This window comes from Schistocerca nitens, chromosome 10, assembly GCF_023898315.1.
Source record: "Schistocerca nitens isolate TAMUIC-IGC-003100 chromosome 10, iqSchNite1.1, whole genome shotgun sequence".
NCBI lineage: Eukaryota > Metazoa > Arthropoda > Insecta > Orthoptera > Acrididae > Schistocerca > Schistocerca nitens.
This window is the reverse complement of record NC_064623.1, coordinates 229,548,544-229,573,124: the sequence shown is the minus strand read 5'-3', so window position 1 is coordinate 229,573,124 and position 24,581 is coordinate 229,548,544. Positions and strand designations below refer to the sequence as shown.

The 24,581-nt window shown below is 47.5% G+C and overlaps 1 protein-coding gene across 1 annotated transcript in view; it reads right to left on the bottom strand.

Moving 5' to 3' along the window:
* LOC126210171 (UTP--glucose-1-phosphate uridylyltransferase-like) overlaps window positions 1–24,581 on the bottom strand; it is an 89,452-nt gene that overhangs the window by 53,966 nt on the left and 10,905 nt on the right. The window contains exons 2-3 of the mRNA XM_049939328.1: window positions 1,251–1,487; window positions 780–962 (exon numbers count right to left, since the gene is read on the bottom strand). Of these exons, the coding sequence (XP_049795285.1) occupies window positions 780–962; window positions 1,251–1,487 (420 nt within the window). The remainder of the gene's footprint in view (window positions 1–779; window positions 963–1,250; window positions 1,488–24,581) is intronic.

Here is a 24,581-nt window from a genome sequence, read left to right as displayed (position 1 = left end):
TATTTTTTCATAGTTCCACACAACTTCTTCCTGTTTTCTCGATTGATCTGTGTTTAGTTTTTCAAGGCCTATCCACTGTGCCAACTTAGAACTAAATCTGAGGGGGGTGCGATGGGGATGTTCCCTTGTGAGGAAGATCAATGAAACTATTTTTTATGTACTTTGATTGGCGTTACAATACTGTGAAAATGTATGAGTACACGAAAACAGTTTAAAACAGTACTAAAAACATAAGTATGTGTATGAATTACTTCCTTAGGAAAAGAACCTTTTTCCAAGATTTTGGATTTTTTCTTCAAAGGGATTGCGAAACTTAACAACTGATTAATGGCAAAATATCCATTTCATTCCGTTCTCTAACCACTGTACATTCCATATACTCACACAATCAATCACAGAAGCTTTTCCTTAGTTATTGAAAACTTTTGGTGTGAGGGCCTTCCAAAAATGATTGTATCAGCGGTGTGACCGATATTAATGTATGGCGCTGAAACACGGAGCTCAGCAAGAAGAAGATGGAGTACAGAATTTTGATCTTCGAAAACAAGAAAAATCTTTGGATCAGTGAGTGACAGAAAATGGAATTTCGAGAAGGAAAAACACAGAAATCCAGACGCCGTGATACAGGGCAGAGCAACTGAATGGATGGGACTGTACTGAGAAGGGAAGAAAGGACGGTGAAGCCGACCACAAGTGAGTAGACCTCTCAGGTGACAGAATACGACTGGATGGATGGAGTGAGGAAAGACGGCCACGAGGACACGGAGTGTGCGCCTCACCTCTATCTGCTGGACGGTGAGGTCCAGGAAGGTGAGGTCGTTCCGGACGGCGATGACGGACTTGGGCCCCCTGCAGCCCATGGAGGTGCCCAGGCCTCCGTTCAGCTTCACCACCACCAGCTTGCCCAGCATCTCGTGGATCACGTCAGCAGACGGCTGCGACAGCGTGCTGTAGTCCCGTACCTGCAAAGTGCCACATTTTATTGGCATCAGGGAACTCCGAGATCTAGTATCTCCCCAACTGAGAGGTAAATAGACATGGAGCAGACGCTGGGACAGGCAAGGAATGTTGGCTGCGCCCTTTTGAGAGGAACTTCTTCCACCATCAATAAATTTAGATTTAACTGTTAAGTTCCTACTAAGATCCAGGCAAATGGCAAATTGTCTGATGGAGATGGGGTGAGGGGGGCGTGCTTTATAGTACGTTACTTCTTGTGGGGAGATTGTCGGGGGAGGGCGACGAGTACTTACAGCGTCCTGCGGCAGCTTCTGGATCTTCTCCCAGTCTATGGAGGGTCCGTCCTCGCTGAGGAAACGCTCGAACAGTTTCTCGAAGCCATCGAACTGCTTGCGGAAGCTGGAGCGCCGTGCCTCTGGAGCCGTTTCCAGCAGCCTCTCCAGCTCGCTCTGGAAGTGGACTAGGGCGTCCTTCTTGGTCATCTCCTTGAACTCCTGGGAGCCCGACGGCACCCTCTGGTGGCCGCGAACCTGCGCGAATAAAAAGAAAAGTAAACGTCACATCATTTGCACTCGTATCGGCACGGATACCGGGTGTCAGTAACCAGCTCAGATCTCTCTTGAGTGTGACTAATTATACAGGGTGATTCAAAAAGAATACCACAACTTTAGGAATTTAAAACTCTGCAACGACAAAAGGCAGAGCTAAAGACTATCTGTCCGCGAATTAAGGGAGCTATAAAGTTTCATTTAGTTGTACATTTGTTCGCTTGAGGCGCTGTTGACTAGGCGTCAGCGTCAGTTGATGCTAAGATGGCGACCGCTCAACAGAGCACTTCATCACTGGCCTCCAAGAAGCTCTGATCTTACCCCCTGCGATTTTTTCTTATGGGGGTATGTTAAGGATATGGTGTTTCGGCCACCTCTCCCAGCCACCATTGATGATTTGAAACGAGAAATAACAGCAGCTATCCAAACTGTTACGCCTGATATGCTACAGAGAGTGTGGAACGAGTTGGAGTATCGGGTTGATATTGCTCGAGTGTCTGGAGGGGGCCATATTGAACATCTCTGAACTTGTTTTTGAGTGAAAAAAAAACCTTTTTAAATACTCTTTGTAATGATGTATAACAGAAGGTTATATTCTGTTTCTTTCATTAAATACACATTTTTAAAGTTGTGGTATTCTTTGAATCACCCTGTACTTTGAAAAGACCGTTACTTACGTGCACAGGTATGCGGTGGTTCAAAAAGAAAGAACAGATTTCAGTTATTTATTACAGACAAAGTATAAAAGACGGAAACACACTGCGCATGTTACTGGATAGAGGAAGGTTCAAAGTTTCATGTTCGACAGACACTATACCATAGATTCAACTTGAGCACCGCGCATTACTCGAGAAATGTAAAGGGGACTCCATTTCATTCCACATAAGAATCAACAGGTCCCTGTTTGTAATATCTGAAGAAATACGAGTACTTCAAGCCAAGACATTATTTAAATATTCATTTTGAATTGATCGGTTTCAGAAATACGTTGCTGTCATTTTCGTATCTGCAAGTTATGCATAAGAATGCTGATGTTAGACTAAAATAAATTACACATATACACTGAGGCGAGAAAAGTCATGGGTTAAGTCCTAATATCGAGTCGGACATCCACTGCAGCAACTCGATGGAGCACGCACTCAACAGGTCGCTGGAAGTCCTCTGTAGAGATACCGAGCCACGCTGCTTCTGTGACCGTCCACAGTTGCAAAAGTGTTGACATGGCGCATCGGTCTTCTGGAACACCGATGGCCTCCAGTTAGCCGAACATAAAAACTGTCAGTCAGTGAGCATGTAGGTTGGACCAGAAGAGCCAGTCCATTCCATGTGAACGCAGCCCACAGCCTTATGGAGCCGCCTACTGCTTGCACAGTGCCCAGTTGACAGTTTGGGTGCGTGGCCTCGTGGGGGCTGCGCTACACTCCATCAGGCCACGGTTCTTCTGTAGTCCGGGTCCAGTCGACAGGCCTCGTGGGGGCTGCGCTACACTCCATCAGGCCACGGTTCTTCTGTAGTCCGGGTCCAGTCGACAGGCCTCGTGGGGGCTGCGCTACACTCCATCAGGCCACGGTTCTTCTGTAGTCCGGGTCCAGTCGACAGGCTCACGAGCCCAGGGCAGGCGCTGCAGGCAGAGCCGTCTGTCAGGGCGAAGGCACTCGAGTCGGTCCTCTGCTGCCACAGCCGACTAACGCCAGATTTCGCCACACTGTCCTAACGGATTCGTTCGCCGTACGGCCAACATTGACTTCTGCAGTTATTTCACACAGTGTTGCTTGTCTGTTAGCACTGACAACTCTATGCAGACGGCCTTGCTCTCGGTCGCCAAGTACAAGGTATCGGCTACTGCGTTGCCCGTGGTGAGAGGTAATGCCCGAAGTGTGGTATTCATGGCACACTCTTGACACTGTGGATCTCGGAATATGGGATTCCCTGAAGCCTTGCCTGTCAATTCCCATCGTGCGGCCATAATCGCGTCGGATGAATGACCTGAGAGTGCAAACGACAGCTTCGCCAATGCCTTTTACACGTTGTGTACCTACTGTAGCCGGGAGATGCTTTAATCACAGATCCGAAGATGGCAATAGAGAATTGCTGAAAACCATAATATCTACGAATCTTGGCAGTTGAAAATCTCTTCAGCGTTCATAATACTACAGATCGGCCCCCCTGCTGACGATGAGGCTGTGGTATCTTTCCATTTCGCATCCCCACAAATTCTTACACCCACATGTACGTACGAATAGAGCGAGTGCGATTGTGAGTCACTGGTACTGTAGTCATAAAATACTACGTGTTCTTTTACAAGGAAGACATTGAAAAGTTTCCATCTCGGCTACTGCTTATACGTATTTACTTTAGTGAAACTCGGACAATTGCCCATTTTCAGACTTACAGGCCATTTTCATGTGCTCTTGATGCCAAAATGTGGTAATACTAGCTGATTACTTAAGAGTGTTCTCAGAACTCTTTTACTCGCTGTTAAATAATCGTATAACATTACATGTTTGCACCAAAGGTATACGGAAATTGCGTGGAAGCCGGAAACTGGCAGTCGTACGAGTTTCAATAAAGCAAATGCATGTAAGCCACAGCCGAGGTGGGAACAGTGCAGCTTCTTTCAACTAATACAGGGTGGACACTAATAAAACCGACAAGCTGCAGGGAGGCATAGCTGACTGGAAATGCAGGAAAACAGGTCCTACGAGCACGAGTCCGGAAATGCATCGCCGCCACGGAAGATGGCGCTGACGAATGAAAGTCCCTCTGACCACGTGGCGTGTGCTGTAGCAAAAAAAGTACCCCCGCAGACACTAACCACATTACACAACATTTCAAGCCCTTTCTGGGAGTTTTATTGTCATAGGTCCTTTTAGAAAGACGAACGTGCAGGGACTGCGCGTACACCAGATTTGGAGGACCGGGTTCTGCAGGATATTGAAGTACAAGTTCCGGGCACGTGCGCCGCCGACACGGCGTAAGCCAAACTACGATCGTGCGTATCCCGCACGAGACACGCCGCTGCCTCTCTATCATCACGTGCACCGGGTGCAACGATTATCAGCAGCCGACAAGAAGGATGTTCTAGATGGTTTCTGCTCCAGACCATCACAATTATGAGATTTATGTCATCATTCCTCTTTACCCAACTGGCATCATCAATCTGCATAATCGTCAGCTGTGGGCTACAGACAATCCTGCGAGATGTTTGAGGCATCGGTTCAGCATCACCGTGTCGGCAAGCGCACGTGGCAACGACGTACTTGCGCCGGTTGTTTTCCTTTGCGGAGGAAATTCCTGGAATCCCGTGGTGGCCACTTTGAACATCTGTTGTGATATGGGCGCGATGCAGCTCTGTACAGTTTCTGCGTCACGAAACACCACCCCACTTCCATACTACAGCTCGCCGACACCTCAACATCATCTTCCCCGGACGATGGATAGGGCGCGAAAGCCCTGCTATATCACCGGGCTTAAACTGTCTGGATTTTTATCTCTGAGGCATTTAAAATGTGTTGTGCGGACCCTTCAACAGCGTATTCACTACACCTGAGACTCCGGAACGTCCGAAAGAGTGCGGCAATCCACGAAGCGACGTGCGCACGCGTGCACTGCACCCCACGGAGGCAGCTTTGAACTTGTGCTGTGACGTTGATGCTGTGCAGCCCCGTACTGGGTTCCGGGACGGTTTGTTGTCGCTGCACGCGCACCGTCCATTTCCGGACGCGTGCTCGTAGCACCTTTTCTCCTCAATTCCCAGTCAGGAATCCGTCCCTACAGTTTGGCGGTTTTATTCCCGTTCACCCTGCACGAGGCTGTGTTTTCCTACACATCCACAATGTTCAGTGAGGATGCACAGTATCGTTCGACCTCCGGCGAGAATTTAAAATGAGCGAGCGTAGAGGACGCGGACGGGGACTGCGCGCAGGCGGCGCCGGGGGTGGGTATGGGTGGGCCAGGCAGCGCGCCGAGGTGGTCCGGGTCCTGGTGGCGCAGATCCGAGCGAGCAGCAGACCCGGGGTTCGACTCCTAGCCCGCCACGCGTCTTCACTCGTCGCAGCCGAATCCGCATTAAAGTCACGATGCAGCTAATATCATCAGTTCTTTCCCCTCCCCTTCTCTCCCTTCCACCTTCAATTTATGTAACAACTAATACATTTCAACTGACGATGTTTCTGTCACTTTCACTGGCTACAAATAATTTACAGCACCTATATTCGTAGCGTGATGTTTCGTCAGCGGCTGTAGCGAATACTTTAGGTTTCGAGATAAATGTGAAGAGCCGGTGGCAATGTACTCGCTTTCTGCTTTCCAGTGAGTGCAATCTTTGTCAGCTCACGCTTATAAAACATGCACAGATACGTTTCCACTGACGAACGTACAGGGAAAAATAGAGTTATTTTCTAAGCGCTAGGACTTAATTGCATGTGAAAAACGGTTTATATTTTATTATAAAAATATATTTATATAACGCCTCATTACTTTCGAAATCCATATTATTTACGTGGAGAAAAAACCGCCGAAAATAGTTTTTTCTCGAAATTTTAAAGCAGGGGCAAATAACCAATGAAAACGCGAGAAACGGCTGGAAGTACAAATAGATTGGATCAGGATCTAAAAAGGAGTGACTTGCGGTCGTCTGCCACCTGAAATAGCTTTACCTACGTACTCGTAGTTTAATAATTGGAAAAGAAACAGACGATGCAAAACAACAATTACACGCAAGGGCTTAAATCATGGAAAATTTCCAACCAAACTGTTCCCAATCCCGTTGAAGGAAATTCCAGTATCCTATTTGTACTATGAAGGAGGAGAGATGACCCATTTACTACTCTAGCGGACCACTTACTGTAAGCAAATAAAAATTTTTATCCGAGCCTTGCTTAAGGTGGTTCGCCTTTCCACATCGGCTGCAATCTTGGTGTCCACCTGAGAGTGGAGTGCTAATAAATTTCTTGTTATACCACATAAATATAAGATCTAGAGATACTGCTCAGATAAAGTGTAGATATTTAGTGTGATGCAATGCTTTCTTTACCCTTTCTTAAACTAATGAAACTGTTACTTTACATGTTGTTTCTAATGGCGTCAAGTTTTAATCAGTTAGTCTTATTTTCATTTTTTGCAAATCATCATTAGCGAAATGTATAGTAAAATATCCAGTCAGCATCAGGCTTCATGGATACGATGATTGGCTGTATGGACAATGTGCCAATGAAGAAGAGCAGTTAAAAAGTACGTACAGATCCGTAACAAATATTATCTATTTAAGAATGCAACGCCTGACAGACGCCTATCTGCGGGAAGGCAAAACTAGGTTTCTAGCATTTATACGTTTAGAAAATGCGTTTGACGACGTCAACTGAAACACACTCTTACGAAATTATGAAGTTATCAGCGGTAAGATGAAGGGAGCGAAAGGTTATCTGCAAGTTGTACAGAAACCGGACTTCAGCCATTAACAGTCGAACTGCACGAAAAGGAAGCAGTAGTTGAGAAGGGAGCGAGACAGGGTTGTAGTTTGCACCCCTTGTTATCAATCTGTACACGAAGCAGGTAGTATAGGAAACAAAGAACAAAATTGGGAATGGAAAGTTCAGGAAGAAGAAATAAAAATTTTGAGATTTGCCGAAGACGTTGAAATTCTGTCAAAGACAGCAGAGGACTTGGAACATCAGTTGACTTTTATGGACAGTGTGTGGAAAAGAGTTTGTATGGCGAACACGACGAAAAGTAAATCAAGGATAGTGGAGTGTAGGCAACACTAAGGGAATTGGCCACGAAACGAGGTGTTGAAATTAGTACATAGACTACACTATATTTACAGCAAAATAATAGACGATCGTCGAAATGCGGAGAAAATAAAAATACCAACTGATACGCAAAAAAACTCTTTCTGAAAAGAATCATGTTTTAAGACAAGTATAAATTTTAGCGTTGAGAAGCATTTTCTGAAAGTATTTGACTGCAGTATTTACAAGTGAAGAGTCGACAATAAACAGTACACAGAAAAAAAGGAAAAAACAAAAGCTTAATCAGTGGAATGCTACAGAATAACTTTCGAAGATCAGATCATTTCATAGACGTACGAGGAGAGGTCAATAAGTAAGTGTCGGTTGTCAAAGTGCGGAATTTGTTGTGAGAGATCGTGGAATATTCGCGCTTTGCCTCTAATAGTTTCATAAAGTTCCGATAGGTGGTAACGCTACACGTAGCCTTGTGTAAGGCAGGTGCGTTCCAACCAGAGAGATGTCATTGAGATTATTTTGGTGGAAAACCAGCGTATCGCAGCAATTCATGAGCGCTTACAGAATGTCTACGGAGATCTGGTAGTGAACAAAAGCACGATTAGCCGTTGGGCGAGGCGTGTGTCACTGTCGCTAGCTCGCACAAACCTGTTCCAATTCCCGCGTGCCGATCGGCCGCACGTCTCACACAGCTGTGACTCCTGGAACGTACGGACACTCTCACTCGAGGTGAGCGGCGGATGGCAGTCAGACAGGGAGACAGGGGTACTCAGAGGCGCGTGCCCGCCGGGTTCTTCGCCGCCCAGCAGAAGATAATCGACAGCAACGAAGAAGCGTCTGTGCGGAAGTGCTTGCACGTATCGAGGCTAATAGCGTGAAAAGTTTTTGTCGAATATCGTCACGGGCGACGAAGCGTGGATCCATCACTTCGAACTGGAAACGGAAGGAGTGACGCCACACCACCTCTCGTGCGAAGAAAAAGTTCAAAGCCGCATCTTCAGCCGGTAAAGTCCTGGCGACGCTCTTCTGGGACTCTTTAAGGGGGTACCCTGCTTGATGTCCTCCCCCACGGTGCAGCGATCAACACTAAAGTGTGTTGTGCTGCCCTCAGGGAATTGGAGAAACGACTTCATCGTGTTCGCAGCAAACGAACTTCTCCTTGTCCCCTTGTCCGTGAAAAAAGAAAAAAGTTCGAATGGCTCTGAACACTATGGGACTTAACTGCTGTGGTCATCAGTCCCCTAGAACTTAGAACTACTTAAACCTAACTAACCTAAGGACATCACACACATCCATGCTCGAGGCAGGATTCGAACCTGCGACCGTAGTGGTCGCGCGGTTCCAGACTGTAGCGCCTAGGACCACTCGGCCACTGCGGCCGGCTGTCCGTGACAAATGGAGGCCTCACACAACTCTGCGCACCGGAGAGGAGTTAACAGAGCTTCAGTGCACTGTCCTTCCTCAGCCGCCCTGCAGCCCGGATCTGGCAACTTCCGACTTCCATCTGTTTGAACCCAATGAAGGATGCGCTCGGCGGGAAGCAGCACGTGGACGATGGGGGGCGGTGGTGGTTACTGACGCAGCGAGACTCTGGACTCTGGCTCCGACGTCGACCAGCAGACTGTGGTAGCACGCGGCCATACGGGCCCTCACAGAAGGGTGGCGTAAGGCCGCCGCGCTGAGCGGAGACTGTCTTCAAGAATAGGGTTTTGTAGCCAACAGAGTGGGCAATAATGTGCTATACTGGTATCCTGAATACAATAAAACCAACCTGCTTTCAGAAATAAATTTATTGCTTTACTTTTTGGCTGCAGTGGAAGTGGAAGTCAAACATGAATAATCAACAGTACGGACAGAGTACAGAGAGTTTTGAAAAGCTGTATGACAAATGTATATTGAACATGAGATGGATGGGTAGGATAACCATAGAAGAGGTCGTGAACCGTGCCGCAGACATCTTTGGCATCGTCTGACTAAAAGAAGCGGGTGGTCGGTATGACAGATCCTGAGATTCGTGGAACAGATTTTTGGTAGTGGAGGGAAGAGTTAAGGGTAAACATTGTACAGGAATGGCGAGATTCAAGGTTCGACTACAGTAAGCAGTTCCAAATGGACATAGGTTGAAGTATTTATGCAGAAGTGAAGAGGCTTGAGTGTGGAGAGCTGCTTAAAACCAATCTTGTGAATTAGAACACAGATGATGATAACCACATACACCTAACAGTTGCATTCTTTGCAGTTAAAGCGACTCTAGAACACAACAGAAGTCACTATGCTCCTCAGAGAACCTGAAAAAAAAAAGTATATGTGGAGGTTCAATATTTAAGTAGGGGGAAACAATTCCGGGAAAAGACTTAAAATCACGTTGAGCCGTAGTACAAAAAAATTTGTTGTTTGAAGAGCGCGCCGCAGCGCGTAGTGTGAAGCAGTCGCCCTCCGTTTCTGGCGGTGGCGCAGCTGTGGCAATCGCAGCTTTGGTGTCTCCCTCTGGTGGGAAAGGGGAAAGGATGACTGTTCACGTGCTTTTAAGGGGCGCTATGAGCTCGCCAACGAGTCAGTCTGGGTCAGTCTCTCGTCCCCAGTTGCTGGTCTGTCTCTCGTCCGCATTTGTTAGGCAGATAGTGTCTGTCTGTCGTCGGAGTGCTAGTATGTCTGTCGTTTGGATCAAACTTTAAGGCAGAAAATGAGAGTCTTGCCACTCCGCCAGTAACAGAACTCAGCTAGTGGTCGCCCGGTCGGGGCTGAGTTCCTACATCTGAGTCTGCGCGTTAGGCCGCCAATCTGCTCGAGTTGCTCGGGCAACGCTCATTGGCGGTTGGATCGGTCGGTTGGTCGGTCGCACACTGAGACACGAGATGACTTGTCCGCCTTGAGCGTCGGCGCATGTGAGGTCCCCACGTGAGTCCAGTGGGCCGCGCCGTATATAAAAAAGGGTAGCGGCTTCGCGGTCGACACGAGAGCAACAGGAGTCAAACCACGACATCGGGCTGGCCGGGGCGAGCTGCGACGCCGTGAGACGGGAGATTGCCGCTCCTTCCTGCGTCCGTTGAAGCGGCTGACAGCGGACGGTTCGGGAGAGCGATTTGGGGGTGCAGCGCCAGGTCTTCTCGAAAAATCACAGTTTATTAGAAGTTAAGTGATTGGTGATATGTTGTTTGATTTACTCTTACGAAATTCTACTTGTTTTCTGGTGAGGTCACCAGCCGTTTTGCTTTGCGGTCGTCCAACTATTCTTCTCTGTTTGGCCACCAGCGGAAAGGTGGTTATTTATGAATTGGGTGGAGTAGGGGCGGGTTAGAGCAGTATGCGTTTCGGGTTGTTCAGTAATCCCCCTGTCAATCTGGCATACGTTAATAGCTGCCCCTGTCATGTTTGTCGGATTCGGTGTTAACGAATTTTTTGCTTGAAGTGTAAAGGCCGAATTCCTGAAATATGTTTTTATGTTGCCTATCATCTTGCGAGGCGATATACACTCCTGGAAATGGAAAAAAGAACACATTGACACCGGTGTGTCAGACCCACCATACTTGCTCCGGACACTGCGAGAGGGCTGTACAAGCAATGATCACACGCACGGCACAGCGGACACACCAGGAACCGCGGTGTTGGCCGTCGAATGGCGCTAGCTGCGCAGCATTTGTGCACCGCCGCCGTCAGTGTCAGCCAGTTTGCCGTGGCATACGGAGCTCCATCGCAGTCTTTAACACTGGTAGCATGCCGCGACAGCGTGGACCTGAACCGTATGTGCAGTTGACGGACTTTGAGCGAGGGCGTATAGTGGGCATGCGGGAGGCCGGGTGGACGTACCGCCGAATTGCTCAACACGTGGGGCGTGAGGTCTCCACAGTACATCGATGTTGTCGCCAGTGGTCGGCGGAAGGTGCACGTGCCCGTCGACCTGGGACCGGACCGCAGCGACGCACGGATGCACGCCAAGACCGTAGGATCCTACGCAGTGCCGTAGGGGACCGCACCGACACTTCCCAGCAAATTAGGGACACTAGGGTATCGGCGAGGACCATTCGCAACCGTCTCCATGAAGCTGGGCTACGGTCCCGCACACCGTTAGGCCGTCTTCCGCTCACGCCCCAACATCGTGCAGCCCGCCTCCAGTGGTGTCGCGACAGGCGTGAATGGAGGGACGAATGGAGACGTGTCGTCTTCAGCGATGATAGTCGCTTCTGCCTTGGTGCCAATGATGGTCGTATGCGTGTTTGGCGCCGTGCAGGTGAGCGCCACAATCAGGACTGCATACGACCGAGGCACACAGGGCCAACACCCGTCATCATGGTGTGGGGAGCGATCTCCTACACTGGCCGTACACCACTGGTGATCGTCGAGCGGACACTGAATAGTGCACGGTACATCCAAACCGTCATCGAACCCATCGTTCTACCACTCCTAGACCGGCAAGGGAACTTGCTGTTCCAACAGCACAATGCACGTCCGCATGTATCCCGTGCCACCCAACGTGCTCTAGAAGGTGTAAGTCAACTACCCTGGCCAGCAAGATCTCCGGATCTGTCCCCCATTGAGCATGTTTGGGACTGGATGAAGCGTCGTCTCACGTGGTCTGCACGTCCAGCACGAACTCTGGTCCAACTGAGGCGCCAGGTGGAAATGGCATGGCAAGCCGTTCCACAGGACTACATCCAGCATCTCTACGATCGTCTCCATGGGAGAATAGCAGCCTGCATTGCTGCGAAAGGTGGATATACACTGTACTGGTGCCGACATTGTGCATGCTCTGTTGCCTGTGTCTATGTGCCTGTGGTTCTGTCAGTGTGATCATGTGATGTATCTGACCCCAGGAATGTGTCAATAAAGTTTCCCCTTCCTGGGACAATGAATTCACGGTGTTCTTATTTCAATTTCCAGGAGTGTGTATGTAATGTAGAGCATGTTGTACATTTTATGTAAGTCTGAATTTCATGGGTTTTATTTAAATAGTTATTTTTATAAAGTTGCCACCCTTCCACCGAAAGAGTCCTTATAGAAACAAATTGCACTTTCGGTGGCAAATAATTTCTTAGTTTGTGATTGTACCATTTCCATCCCTCTTAACGGGGTGCATAGTTAATGTGTTTGTGTGAGTTGTTAAAATTTTTAGTTTAAAGTAATCTGGTGTGTTGCAGATTTGCACCAGTGTAGTCCTTCAGAGATTGTTGTGAGCGGTCGTGACTACGGCCGTGTCAAAAGGGAGCGGCAAGGTTCTCAGCCCGAAGGCTCATACTGTCAATATTGTTCTTTCTGCCTCTAAATAAAATTGTAACTTGATATTTCGAGCGTGCTTTTCTGCTTATAAATTTTAAATCTGTTTTTGAAAAGGCTTCTATGAATAAAATTCCCATTTGTTAAAGGTAATTTCATTTTCATCAGTTACTCCCTGGCAACTACTTCTACGCTCACCTAGTGTGATTAAATGTGTTAATGTTCTTGACGAATCGCTAGTAAATAAAGTAAATTCTTTAAGAAAAGATTTTGAAAGCAAATTCACGGTTCACACGTAGGTAAGACGCTGCGAAGAACAATTTACCTTTCGTTCCATATATTTTGAGCGTCAGCAAACAAAACGTCCATGTCGTGTCGCTCGCCTTTCAAAAGGCATTCCAGCGTACGGAATAGTCGACCAACTTTGAGACTGGGTTGAAAATTTCTTCGAACACAGCATGTCATTCTTACCGGAGATAAAATAGAAGTAGCTTGAGGCGTAGACCAAACGACTGTTGCAGAAGCACCACTTTTAAAAATGTTCATGTGATGACCATGTGATAACGTCCAAGTTTCGCGAAGCTTTTCGATGGATCATGCTGCTGCATACAATGTAGCGGCAACGCTGGGAAACCGTAGACGGTAAGACCCATTACTGTATGACTACACGATTACAGAACAGTCACTGGAAGCACTCACAGAAATTAAATACCTTGTAGTTTGCGTGCGGAGCGATTTCAAGTCGAACGACAACGGAAAACTAACTGCAGACGCCAGACAGATTCATTGGAACCATTTTCAGGGAGTATACTCCGCCCACAAAGGAGGTGGCTTACAACACTTGAGTATTGCTCGTCCATCTGGGATCCGTTCAGGTAGGACTGAAAGAGGAAATGGAAAAGAACCCAAGAAGACCAAATTCATGTAGTTAACGAGATGCGGCAGACGCTGCGAGAGAGACGTTCCGCATCACGACGTGGCTTCCTGTTAAGATTCCGAGAGCATACGTACGTAGAAGGATGAACGAATACACTGTCTGGTCGCGGAAACACCGTGGAGATAAAATTAGAGAGATTCCGGCGCTGACAGACACACACTAAGAATCGTTCTTCCCGCGTACGATTCGCGACTGGAACGAGAAAGAGTGGAAGCGAAGTGATACACAAGATACCCTCCGCCACACACCGTAAAGTGATTTGCAGCGTATAGGTATATGTGTATGTATCTGACGATTGTACGGTTTCAGGTTGCTGTTTGGAATGTAAAAGATCTCTTGTTAAATTACATGCTTTCCTCCATGTACGTTTGCTTTTAACTGGCCGTGGAGGTACGAGGCCGTGAACGGCTCCTTATCTGTACGATGACTGTTATCACATACTTCTCCGAGGGCGATAAGTTAGCCTCGTTTGTGTGTGCGTGTCCGTGTGTGTGTGTGTGTGTGTGTGTACGCGCGCGCCTGTTATGTCACGTGTTGCTTTCTCTGCTGTTGAAACACACTGGGCAAGATTTTCAGATCGACTACCGATTGATTTGTAAGTCGTCTGCGAGGTATTTTTTTGTATTTTTCACGATTTGAAATTTCTTGTTAAGAGTGTAAAATGCATTTGTAGCCAGAATGTAGTCTTAAAAAATTGTAGTAGGTGGAGATTGTACGCTGTATCAGTGGTCACACGCGATGGCCCCTCGTCGGTAGTTGAGTTATTTCGCCTCTTCTCTTGAAGGAGCCTCGCCGCAGTGGTAAGAGCGACGTTCAGCGCTGTCGGAGTCGCCTAGCGCGCGGACTGGTGACAGTTTCCAGCGCCACACGAAGCAGGCTGTAGTTCTGTTACGCAGAGATTTCCCCTAAGCGCAGATACTGTAGCTCACGTGACGGCCGCTACGGCTGTCTTGGCCAGACCCCGTCGTATGGAAGCAGAACCCAATGAAATTAACTTCTCAGTTACAACTACAGATTCGGTATGCAGACAGAATTGCGAGCTTTACTGATGATAATCTCAGACTGGCTGGATCATTAGTTAAAAACTCACAAAACTTAATCGATCTTTTTTTTCCATTTAGATTAATTTTCTCCAGCTACCGAGTACCACCGACGGATTGTCTAGATGGAGGACGATCAAATGGAAGGGGCGAAGTAATCTGTTCGTTCTCCATTTAATTACCAAATATGCATACAGAAAATACACAATATCGCGAATTTTCCTTAGAAGTTCCTCACCACTCATTGCTCGTTCCGGAGCCCCAACAGGCGTCCCAAGACCAGCGTCAAAGGTAGGAGCTGCCCCGCCGGGCCGAGGCTACAGAAAACGGTTCCACGGCCACCCCACCCCGTCTGTCTCGCTGCGGGGAACATGTTTGTTGGCGGTGCGGCGTCCGAAGCTACAGACAGGACGCCGATCCCCTCCCCGTCCTCGTTCCGTTGCTGATCTCGGCCCTACTAGGATTGTGGCAGTTGCCATTTTGGGGACGCAAGCGTTGTCTACTACCGCTCCGATAGCAGCACTGGGTTAAGACCGTCCGGTTTCTCGTTAGAAAACTCGCGGCTATTACGGTGATTCCTTTCCAGAGATCGCGCCGTTTTCATCGCGAGAATTCAGTGCGGCGACTCCACTGACCGGCACACAACCCTTAATATCTTGATTCGTTTCAGTTAAATATTCTTCGTCCTCTCTATGTACTGCACCTATTCTCGTTTAGGTTTCTGTTGTGGTTTCTGTGCTTTTTTTGTCTCATTCCTTGTCCTGTAGCAAGACGGCGTTTCGCTAAGCTATCCAGAATAGTGGATGCTTTCTATAAAACACTGCGACAGGCTGCCTCGCATTTGTGTGTCTTCCTGCAATGTGTACGTATGTATAACGGACGTCAGTCCTAAGAGTCACCAGCCGCAATTTCTCTGGTGTTTTGGAATTTGCTTACAGTGTTGTGTTTTTCCCACTGTGTAACTTGAGTCAGGCTAAACAAATACCGTTCGTCACGTCTTCTATGCGACGCTTAGTGTCGACTCAAAGCGTCGGTTTGCCGGCCGTTGTGGCCGAGCGGTTCTAGGCGCTTCAGTCTGGAACCGCGCGACCACTGCGGTCGCAGGTTCGAATCCTGCCTCGGGCATGGATGTGTGTGATGTCCTTAGGTTAGTTGGGTTTAAGGAGTTCTAAGTTCTAGGGGACTGATGACCTCAGAAGTTAAGTCTCATAGTGCTCAGAGCCATTTGAACCTTTTTTTTTTGAATAATCTACCATTTCTTCATCACTTCTTGAGGCGTACACTGTAGGATTCTTGTTTACCTGGGACAAGTCCTCTATTTCACAAGTTGACAATGCTGGACAAAGTTCGTGGACTAATTCCGCCAGAGGAATGTCATCTGCATCTTCACCATCACCTGTTGCTGAAACGTGTCGCCTTCACTGTGGGGTGGCGAAGGAGGCTCTCTAAATACTGCATGTTTGAAGCAATTAGCAATTATCTTTTGAGTGACACTTTCCCATGCTTCCGATATTACTAAAATTGCACGAAGAACATTAAAACTGTTTCTTTACCTCATTCCATTTTTCGCAACATGTTCATCACGTGAAGTCTGCTGTACTGCATTTTCGGAGATTTTACAACCCACTGGTCCGTATGTTGTTGAATAAGAGTGTCGTTTGGAGGTAAAACACAGGATTTATCCGCTGCAGATTCTCGACTACTGCATGAGCCGGGGAATCATCGACGAGGATAATGGTTTGTCTTTTATTCCAGCTGAGAGTCCCAGATCGGCAACCACTTTTCAGAAATGTCAGGTCATCCAGGATCTTGCATTGTTTTCATAAATGACAGGTACAGAGTGAAACTTTTTAATAAGTTAGGTTTTCTCGATTTTCGATCAGAAAAAGGTTTTCTTCGCATGATCGTGTCATAACTATTTGCAGCAACCATAACTGTGATTCTTATCTTAGATGTTTTTCCACCTAGTACCGTTCACCCTTAAATTTCAATGTTTTATCTGGAGTCATGTTGTAAAACAAGGCATCATCTGATTTGTAGCCCTCAGAGAAAACGGGCCACTTCTTAAGTCAGCCACTCGTCTGTCACACCATCAGGTGTACACCACAATTTTCCCGGTGATAATGTCGAGGCGAGGTCGGAAATGTATCCAAGAGGAAGAAAAACTGTAACTTCGGATTTTTAAACAGACGCGCAAATTCACTGACTTTCGCTTGAATAATAGGTCTATTGATCGGCACATTGTTCTAGCTTTGCTGCATGAACCAAGTAAGTAATACTTCTTCAAGTCCTTTCTGCTCAGATGATCTCACCCGCTTGGTTTCTAACGAACTTTATTCGAAAAGAGGCTACGTTTTCTCTCTGTACTTCCAAATTGTAGAAATCGTTGAGTAACAGACACTCACTACCTTTGCGATGTTGCCGACTGATTCCCCGTTTTCTAATCGCCCCCGTTATGTGTGACTTTTTTGAGTATTACATCTTTCCTCTTTATTGTGACGTCTTTAAAGCGATGCAGTGACTGTTTAACACACAATCCGATTTGAAACGAAAGATCTACACAAAACAGGAGTTTACATTGATGTTAATAATCCCCAAATGCGTAACAAACAAAAAGGAACATTGGATGCTATAACCGATGCACACTCCGAAAATATAACAAAAAATACGTCGTTTTATACGATACTCGCAACAAGAGATGTGGTACTAAGCGATTTTTTCTAATATAGCGCTTACATAGGATTTAGTCGGGACCTATATATATATACCGGGTGATTCATGAAGATATGCAAATATTTTAATATGTTGTTCTACAAGTAGAACTAACGAAAAATTTCATATAAACATAGGTACGCAAATGTTTAGTTACGGAATTACGGCTAATAAAAGATCGGTCGGTACCGCTGAGACTTCAAGGCCTGTTCGGACTGAGATATATACTCCTGGAAATTGAAATAAGAACACCGTGAATTCATTGTCCCAGGAAGGGGAAACTTTATTGACACATTCCTGGGGTCAGATACATCACATGATCACACTGACAGAACCACAGGCACATAGACACAGGCAACAGAGCATGCACAATGTCGGCACTAGTACAGTGTATATCCACCTTTCGCAGCAATGCAGGCTGCTATTCTCCCATGGAGACGATCGTAGAGATACTGGATGTAGTCCTGTGGAACGGCTTGCCATGCCATTTCCACCTGGCGCCTCAGTTGGACCAGCGTTCGTGCTGGACGTGCAGACCGCGTGAGACGACGCTTCATCCAGTCCCAAACATGCTCAATGGGGGACAGATCCGGAGATCTTGCTGGCCAGGGTAGTTGACTTACACCTTCTAGAGCACGTTGGGTGGCACGGGATACATGCGGACGTGCATTGTCCTGTTGGAACAGCAAGTTCCCTTGCCGGTCTAGGAATGGTAGAACGATGGGTTCGATGACGGTTTGGATGTACCGTGCACTATTCAGTGTCCCCTCGACGATCACCAGTGGTGTACGGCCAGTGTAGGAGATCGCTCCCCACACCATGATGACGGGTGTTGGCCCCGTGTGCCTCGGTCGTATGCAGTCCTGATTGTGGCGCTCACCTGCACGGCGCCAAACACGCATACGACCACCATTGGCACCAAGGCAGAAGCGACTCTCATCGCTGAAGACGACACGTCTCCATTCGTCCCTCCATTCACGCCTGTCGCGACACCACTGGAGGCGGGCTGCACGATGTTGGGGCGTGAGCGGAAGACGGCCTAACGGTGTGCGGGACCGTAGCCCAGCGTCATGGAGACGGTTGCGAATGGTCCTCGCCGATACCCCAGGAGCAACAGTGTCCCTAATTTGCTGGGAAGTGGCGGTGCGGTCCCCTACGGCACTGCGTAGGATCCTACGGTCTTGGCGTGCATCCGTGCGTCGCTGCGGTCCGGTCCCAGGTCGACGGGCACGTGCACCTTCCGCCGACCACTGGCGACAACATCGATGTACTGTGGAGACCTCACGCCCCACGTGTTGAGCAATTCGGCGGTACGTCCACCCGGCCTCCCGCATGCCCACTATACGCCCTCGCTCAAAGTCCGTCAACTGCACATACGGTTCACGTCCACGCTGTCGCGGCATGCTACCAGTGTTAAAGACTGCGATGGAGCTCCGTATGCCACGGCAAACTGGCTGACACTGACGGCGGCGGTGCACAAATGCTGCGCAGCTAGCGCCATTCGACAGCCAACACCGCGCTTCCTGGTGTGTCCGCTGTGCCTTGCGTGTGATCATTGCTTGTACAGCCCTCTCGCAGTGTCCGGAGCAAGTATGGTGGGTCTGACACACCGGTGTCAATGTGTTCTTTTTTCCATTTCCAGGAGTGTATATGTGTGTGTGTGTGTGTGTGTGTGTGTGTGTGTGTGTGAACTGAAATTAAAATATTTTACTCGCTATCATTGTTTCCCTCTGTCCTTGTTTCTTTAAATTGCTCGCTTAGACGATGAGACACATGTCAAGTGAGCAACTCTCTAGCAGAATGAGATTTTCACTCTGCAGCGGAGTGTGCGCTGATATGAAACTTCCTGGCAGATTAAATCTGTGTGCCCGACCGAGACTCGAACTCGGGACCTTTGCCTCTCGCGGGCAAAGGTCCCGAGTTCGAGTCTCGGTCGGGCACACAGTTTTAATCTGCCAGGAAGTTTCAACTCTCTAGCTGATTTAACAGCTGATTGCTACTACCTGTCTGACAGGAAGACTGATAGTGATTTCTCGAATTTCATTCATATCACTCACATTCTACTGATCAGTAGATAAAGTTCGACAGAAACTAAATCCGTGACACAATACAGCAACTATTAGCACGTGTATGTCAGAAAATTCGTAGCGTTGTCCACTTAATAACTTCCCAGTGAAGAACGTGACCTAGGACGCTCAGAAGCGCTTAGAATACATAAATAGCTCGTCCCTAAGGCAGTGCTATTGAGCCAAATGCACGCAGAACGAAATGTTGTCTTTTAGCGCCATTCGATAGCGATATATTATACCTGCGCTAACAATTGGAATGTAGATTAAAGTTTTATGATTGAGGATGTTACACTCAAAGACTGCTGTGTGAGAAATCACAAGTTGCACGATCGTCATTTCATCGTCAAACTTCACTCTGTACAAAACAATCAACTTTCTGCACCGAAGTACAACCCCATGTTGTGCTACGAGTGGCAAAAGGCAAGGTATGACACTGATATACCAAAAGAAAATACCATCGTTTCAAAATGTAATTAATGTGACGTTTGATATTGGACTATTTGAATGGAGAAATGATGATGCATGTGAAAACGTGGCTTCAGTCAGATATGCAAAATAAAAAAAAAAAGGAAGTGGTTCAAATGGCTCTGAGCTCTATGGGACTTAACATCTGAGGTCATCAGTCCCCTTGAACTTAGAACTACTTAAACCTAACTAACCTAAGGACGTCACACACACCCATGCCCGAGGCAGGATTCGAACCTGCGACCGTAGCTGTCGCGCCGTTCCAGACAGAAGCGCCTAGAACCGCTCGGCCACTCCGGCCGGCTCAGATGTGCAAATTACTCTGTTCTGCTCTGTTTTAACCGCTGCATTGAAATCCCAGACCTGCACTTTGAACGCAGAATACTGCGGAGAAGCGTAACTGTTTTAAGCATAAGGAAGTACAGCAATAAGACACGACAGTAAAATATGCGTGATTTTGGTTCTCTCTTAGACCTGACAGGTGACCATGGAAACGGCTTTTACGGTAGGACGCTCACTTTTGCATGCAATTGGCTCATACCACAGTTCTTGTGATGAGCGATGTATATTCTGATAACATTTCCGTGCGATTCTGAGAGTTCAGCGTCACGCAGTTCCCTTGTAGGCGAACGGTAGCTATTCTCAGTCTCACGTTCTACGTTATGGCGTTGATATGTCTGCTGAAAAACGCTCGCAAAAGCGTACGGTCTTATTACACCTGCCAACAAATCTACCTTCAACTCGCCTTTCCTAATGCTCCCTTATCGCTCATTATTACGCCTCCGTACTCATGATGTGTAATGTTGTAAGTGGAAGTTGGGCGACTTCCGATGTCGAGTAAAGATTATGGCAGCTACAGACGTAAATTTCGTGTGCCTTACTGGAATGTCTCTCTCTCTCTCTCTCTCTCTCTCTCTCTCAGCCGACACCTGCTCGTGCGGAAAGCGCTCGCCCGATGCTTCGACGCCACGTCGCTCATAAATTTGAGATTAACCGTTACTTACTGTTTCTCACTTCCTCCGTTGGGCGTCGTTACTAATCCGCGTTTGTAAGGAGGGAGTCCCACACAGATAAAAAGTTGACGGTTTGTAATGATAGTAATACTTGTCATAATTGTTCAAAAGAAAGAACGAAGGAGGGTTACTTTTCGACATCCCGTCGACAGCGAAGTCATTAGAGGCTGAGCGAAAACTCGGATCTTGGTGGTGGTGGTAAATTCCTATGGAACCAAACTGCTGAGATCATCGGTTCCTAGGCTTACACACTACTTAATCTACCTTAACGTAACTTACGCTAAGGACAAGACACTCATCCATGCCCGAGGGAGGACTCGAACCTTCGAGGGGGAGCCGCGCGAACCGTGTCAAGGCGCCCTAGACCACGCAGCGGAGCGATTTTGGCAAATGACGGAAAACATAAATCTCAATGGGTTTCTGGGTTCAATTGGCTGTACTTTTGACATAAATACGAAAAACCAAAGTCAAGCCTTATACATTCCTTGTCACTTAACACCACCAGACGTAACTATGACTTGCTGCTCCTCTGTCCGGATACTGTCTGCTTCCTCCCCGACTCCCTTCACAGATATTCATGCGGGCTCTCGTTGGGAATACGAAGGACACTTACAGTGAAGTCACCAGAGCGACGCGGTCGCTCCTCATATCGTGTCGCACCCCCCTTTGCTCGACGTGGTGCAGCGACTCGACGTGGTACGGACTCAACAAGTCGCCGGGAGTCCCCTGCAGAGATACGGAGCCGCGCTGCCCCCACAGCCGATCGTAACTGCGGAGGTGTCGCCGGTGCACGAGACTCTGTGCACGAACTCACCTCCCGATTATGTCCCATAACTGTTCGATGGGATTCACGGTGGGCGATCTGGCTGGTCAAACCATTCGGTCGAATTGTCGCGAACAACTGTAGAAATGACATGGTGCATTGTCATCCATAAAAATTCCACCGTTGTTTGTGAAAGTGAATGGCTGTAAATGGTCCCCAAGTAGCCGAACACAGCCATTTCCAGTTAATCGCACCAGAGGACGCAGACCAATCCGTGCAAACGCAGCCCGCGCGATTGTGCAGCCACCACCAGCTTGCACAGTGTCTTGCTGACAACATGGGTCCTTGCCTTCGAGTGGTCTGCGTCACACTCGAAGCCTACCGACTGAACTCGGGCTCATCTGAGCATCACGTTTTTCGAGTCGCCCAGGTTTCAACCGATAGTCCGTAGCCCGTAGCCCACTAACGACAAATTTCGCCGGATACGTTAGTGGTACGACTAACATTGGTTTCTGCGGTTATTTCACGTAGTGTCGCTTGCCTGCTAGCCCTGACAACTCTACGCAAACGCCGCTGCTCTCTATCGCTAAGTGAAGGCCGTCGGCAGCTACGTTGTCCGTGGTGAGAGGTAACGCCTCACATGTGGTATTCTCGGCAGACTCCAGGCACTGTGCATTGTGAAATATTGAATTCCCTAACGACTTCCGAAATGGAATGTCCCACGCGTCTAGCTCCAACTACCATTTCGCGTTCGAAGTTTGTTAATTTACGTCGTGCGGCCATAATGACGTCGGGAACATTTTCACACGAATCACGTGAGCACGAGTGCTAGCCCCGCCAGTGCACCGCCCTTCTCACACCTTGTGTGCACACAGCTGTCCAACGACCACTGTCACCTCAGTGCGTATTTCCCCACACATGTGTTTCTTTAAATTAGCTCAAAATTTTGAGACGTAAGACCGTGCCAGTTTCCCTGTGTAGAATACTCAGTGACGTACTTCAGGTCGGGATACCAATATCCACAACAGACTGGAAAACGCTACGACATAAACACAAGTCCAGCCTCCAGTACATCATGTTGAGTGACAGTTTTTCAAGGTTAATTATGCCTTCAATGTTTCACATGTAGCACTCATATCCGTAAGATTAAAAAAGCCTACAGAGTAGGAAACTAAATACATAGATAGAAAGAGTCCTTGTATTGCGCAATGGTAAATGACCAAATCAAAAAAGGTAACAACTCACTGGTCATGTTAGAGCAGACACAGAGTAGCCACGACAAACGATATCAGACTATTAGTCGACCACAAGCCCGTCAGAACGCGCCCTGCCGTCTTAACGACCAACAACTTGCTCTTCAAGCTTTTATTACTTCCACACTGAATACGACAGTAAAGAAAAGCGGTATGGTTTTCGTTTATTCACATGTCGACGTGCGTTTGCCATAACGGCCGTTGGAGACCAAATACAATGATACCGTGATTGGGTAGTATACACAAACACTACAACACAAATAAAAGACTAACGAAAAACAAACTGAGACACTTGTCAACACTATATACAGGGCTATTACAAATGATTGAAGCGATTTCATAAATTTACTGTAGCTCCATTCATTGACATATGGTCACGACACACTACAGATACATAGAAAAACTCATAAAGTTTTGTTCGGCTGAAGCCGCACTTCAGGTTTCTGCCGCCAGAGCGCTCGAGAACGCAGTGAGACAAAATGGCGACAGGAGCCGAGAAAGCGTATGTCGTGCTTGAAATGCACTCACATCAGTCAGTCATAACAGTGCAACGACACTTCAGGACGAAGTTCAACAAAGATCCACCAATTGCTAACTCCATTCGGCGATGGTATGCGCAGTTTAAAGCTTCTGGATGCCTCTGTAAGGGGAAATCAACGGGTCGGCCTGCAGTGAGCGAAGAAACGGTTGAACGCGTGCGGGCAAGTTTCACGCATAGCCCCCGCAAGTCGACGAATAAAGCAAGCAGGGAGCTAAACGTACCACAGCCGACGGTTTGGAAAATCTTACGGAAAAGGCTAAAGCAGAAGCCTTACCGTTTACAATTGCTACAAGCCCTGACACCCGATGACAAAGTCAAACGCTTTGAATTTTCGGCGCGGTTGCAACAGCTCATGGAAGAGGATGCGTTCAGTGCGAAACTTGTTTTCAGTGATGAGGCAACATTTTTTCTTAATGGTGAAGTGAACAGACACAATATGTGAATCCGGGCGGTAGAGAATCCTCACGCATTCGTGCAGCAAATTCGCAATTCACCAAAAGTTAACGTGTTTTGTGCAATCTCACGGTTTAAAGTTTACGGCCCCTTTTTTTCTGCGAAAAAAACGTTACAGGACACGTGTATCTGGACATGCTGGAAAATTGGCTCGTGCCACAACTGGAGACCGACAGCGCCGACTTCATCTTTCAACAGGATGGTGCTCCACCGCCCTTCCATCATGATGTTCGGCATTTCTTAAACAGGAGATTGGAAAACCGATGGATCGGTCGTGGTGGAGATCATGATCAGCAATTCATGTCATGGCCTCCACGCTCTCCCGACTTAACCCCATGCGATTTCTTTCTGTGGGGTTATGTGAAAGATTCAGTGTTTAAACCTCCTCTACCAAGAAACGTGCCAGAACTGCGAGCTCGCATCAACGATGCTTTCGAACTCTTTGATGGGGACATGCTGCGCCGAGTGTGGGAGGAACTTGATTATCGGCTTGATGTCTGCCGAATCACTAAAGGGGCACATATCGAACATTTGTGAATGCCTAAAAAAACTTTTTGAGTTTTTGTATTTGTGTGCAAAGCATTGTGAAAATATCTCAAATAATAAAGTTATTGTAGAGCTGTCAAATCGCTTCAATCATTTGTAATAACCCTGTACATGAAACACAACCAACACACAGTCAAAGAGAGAAAGCGATATGTTTGGTTGGAATGTGTTCGAAAACGCTGAAAGTCGGACAAATAACTTCAGAGCGGCACATGTGGAATAACTAAAGCCTAAAATCGTAAGTAGAACCAAACAGTAATTTAATCTTATGAAAGTAGCGCTGCGAAAATTTGTTTCTCTCCTAACAAAATAACAGAAAACTCTAATAC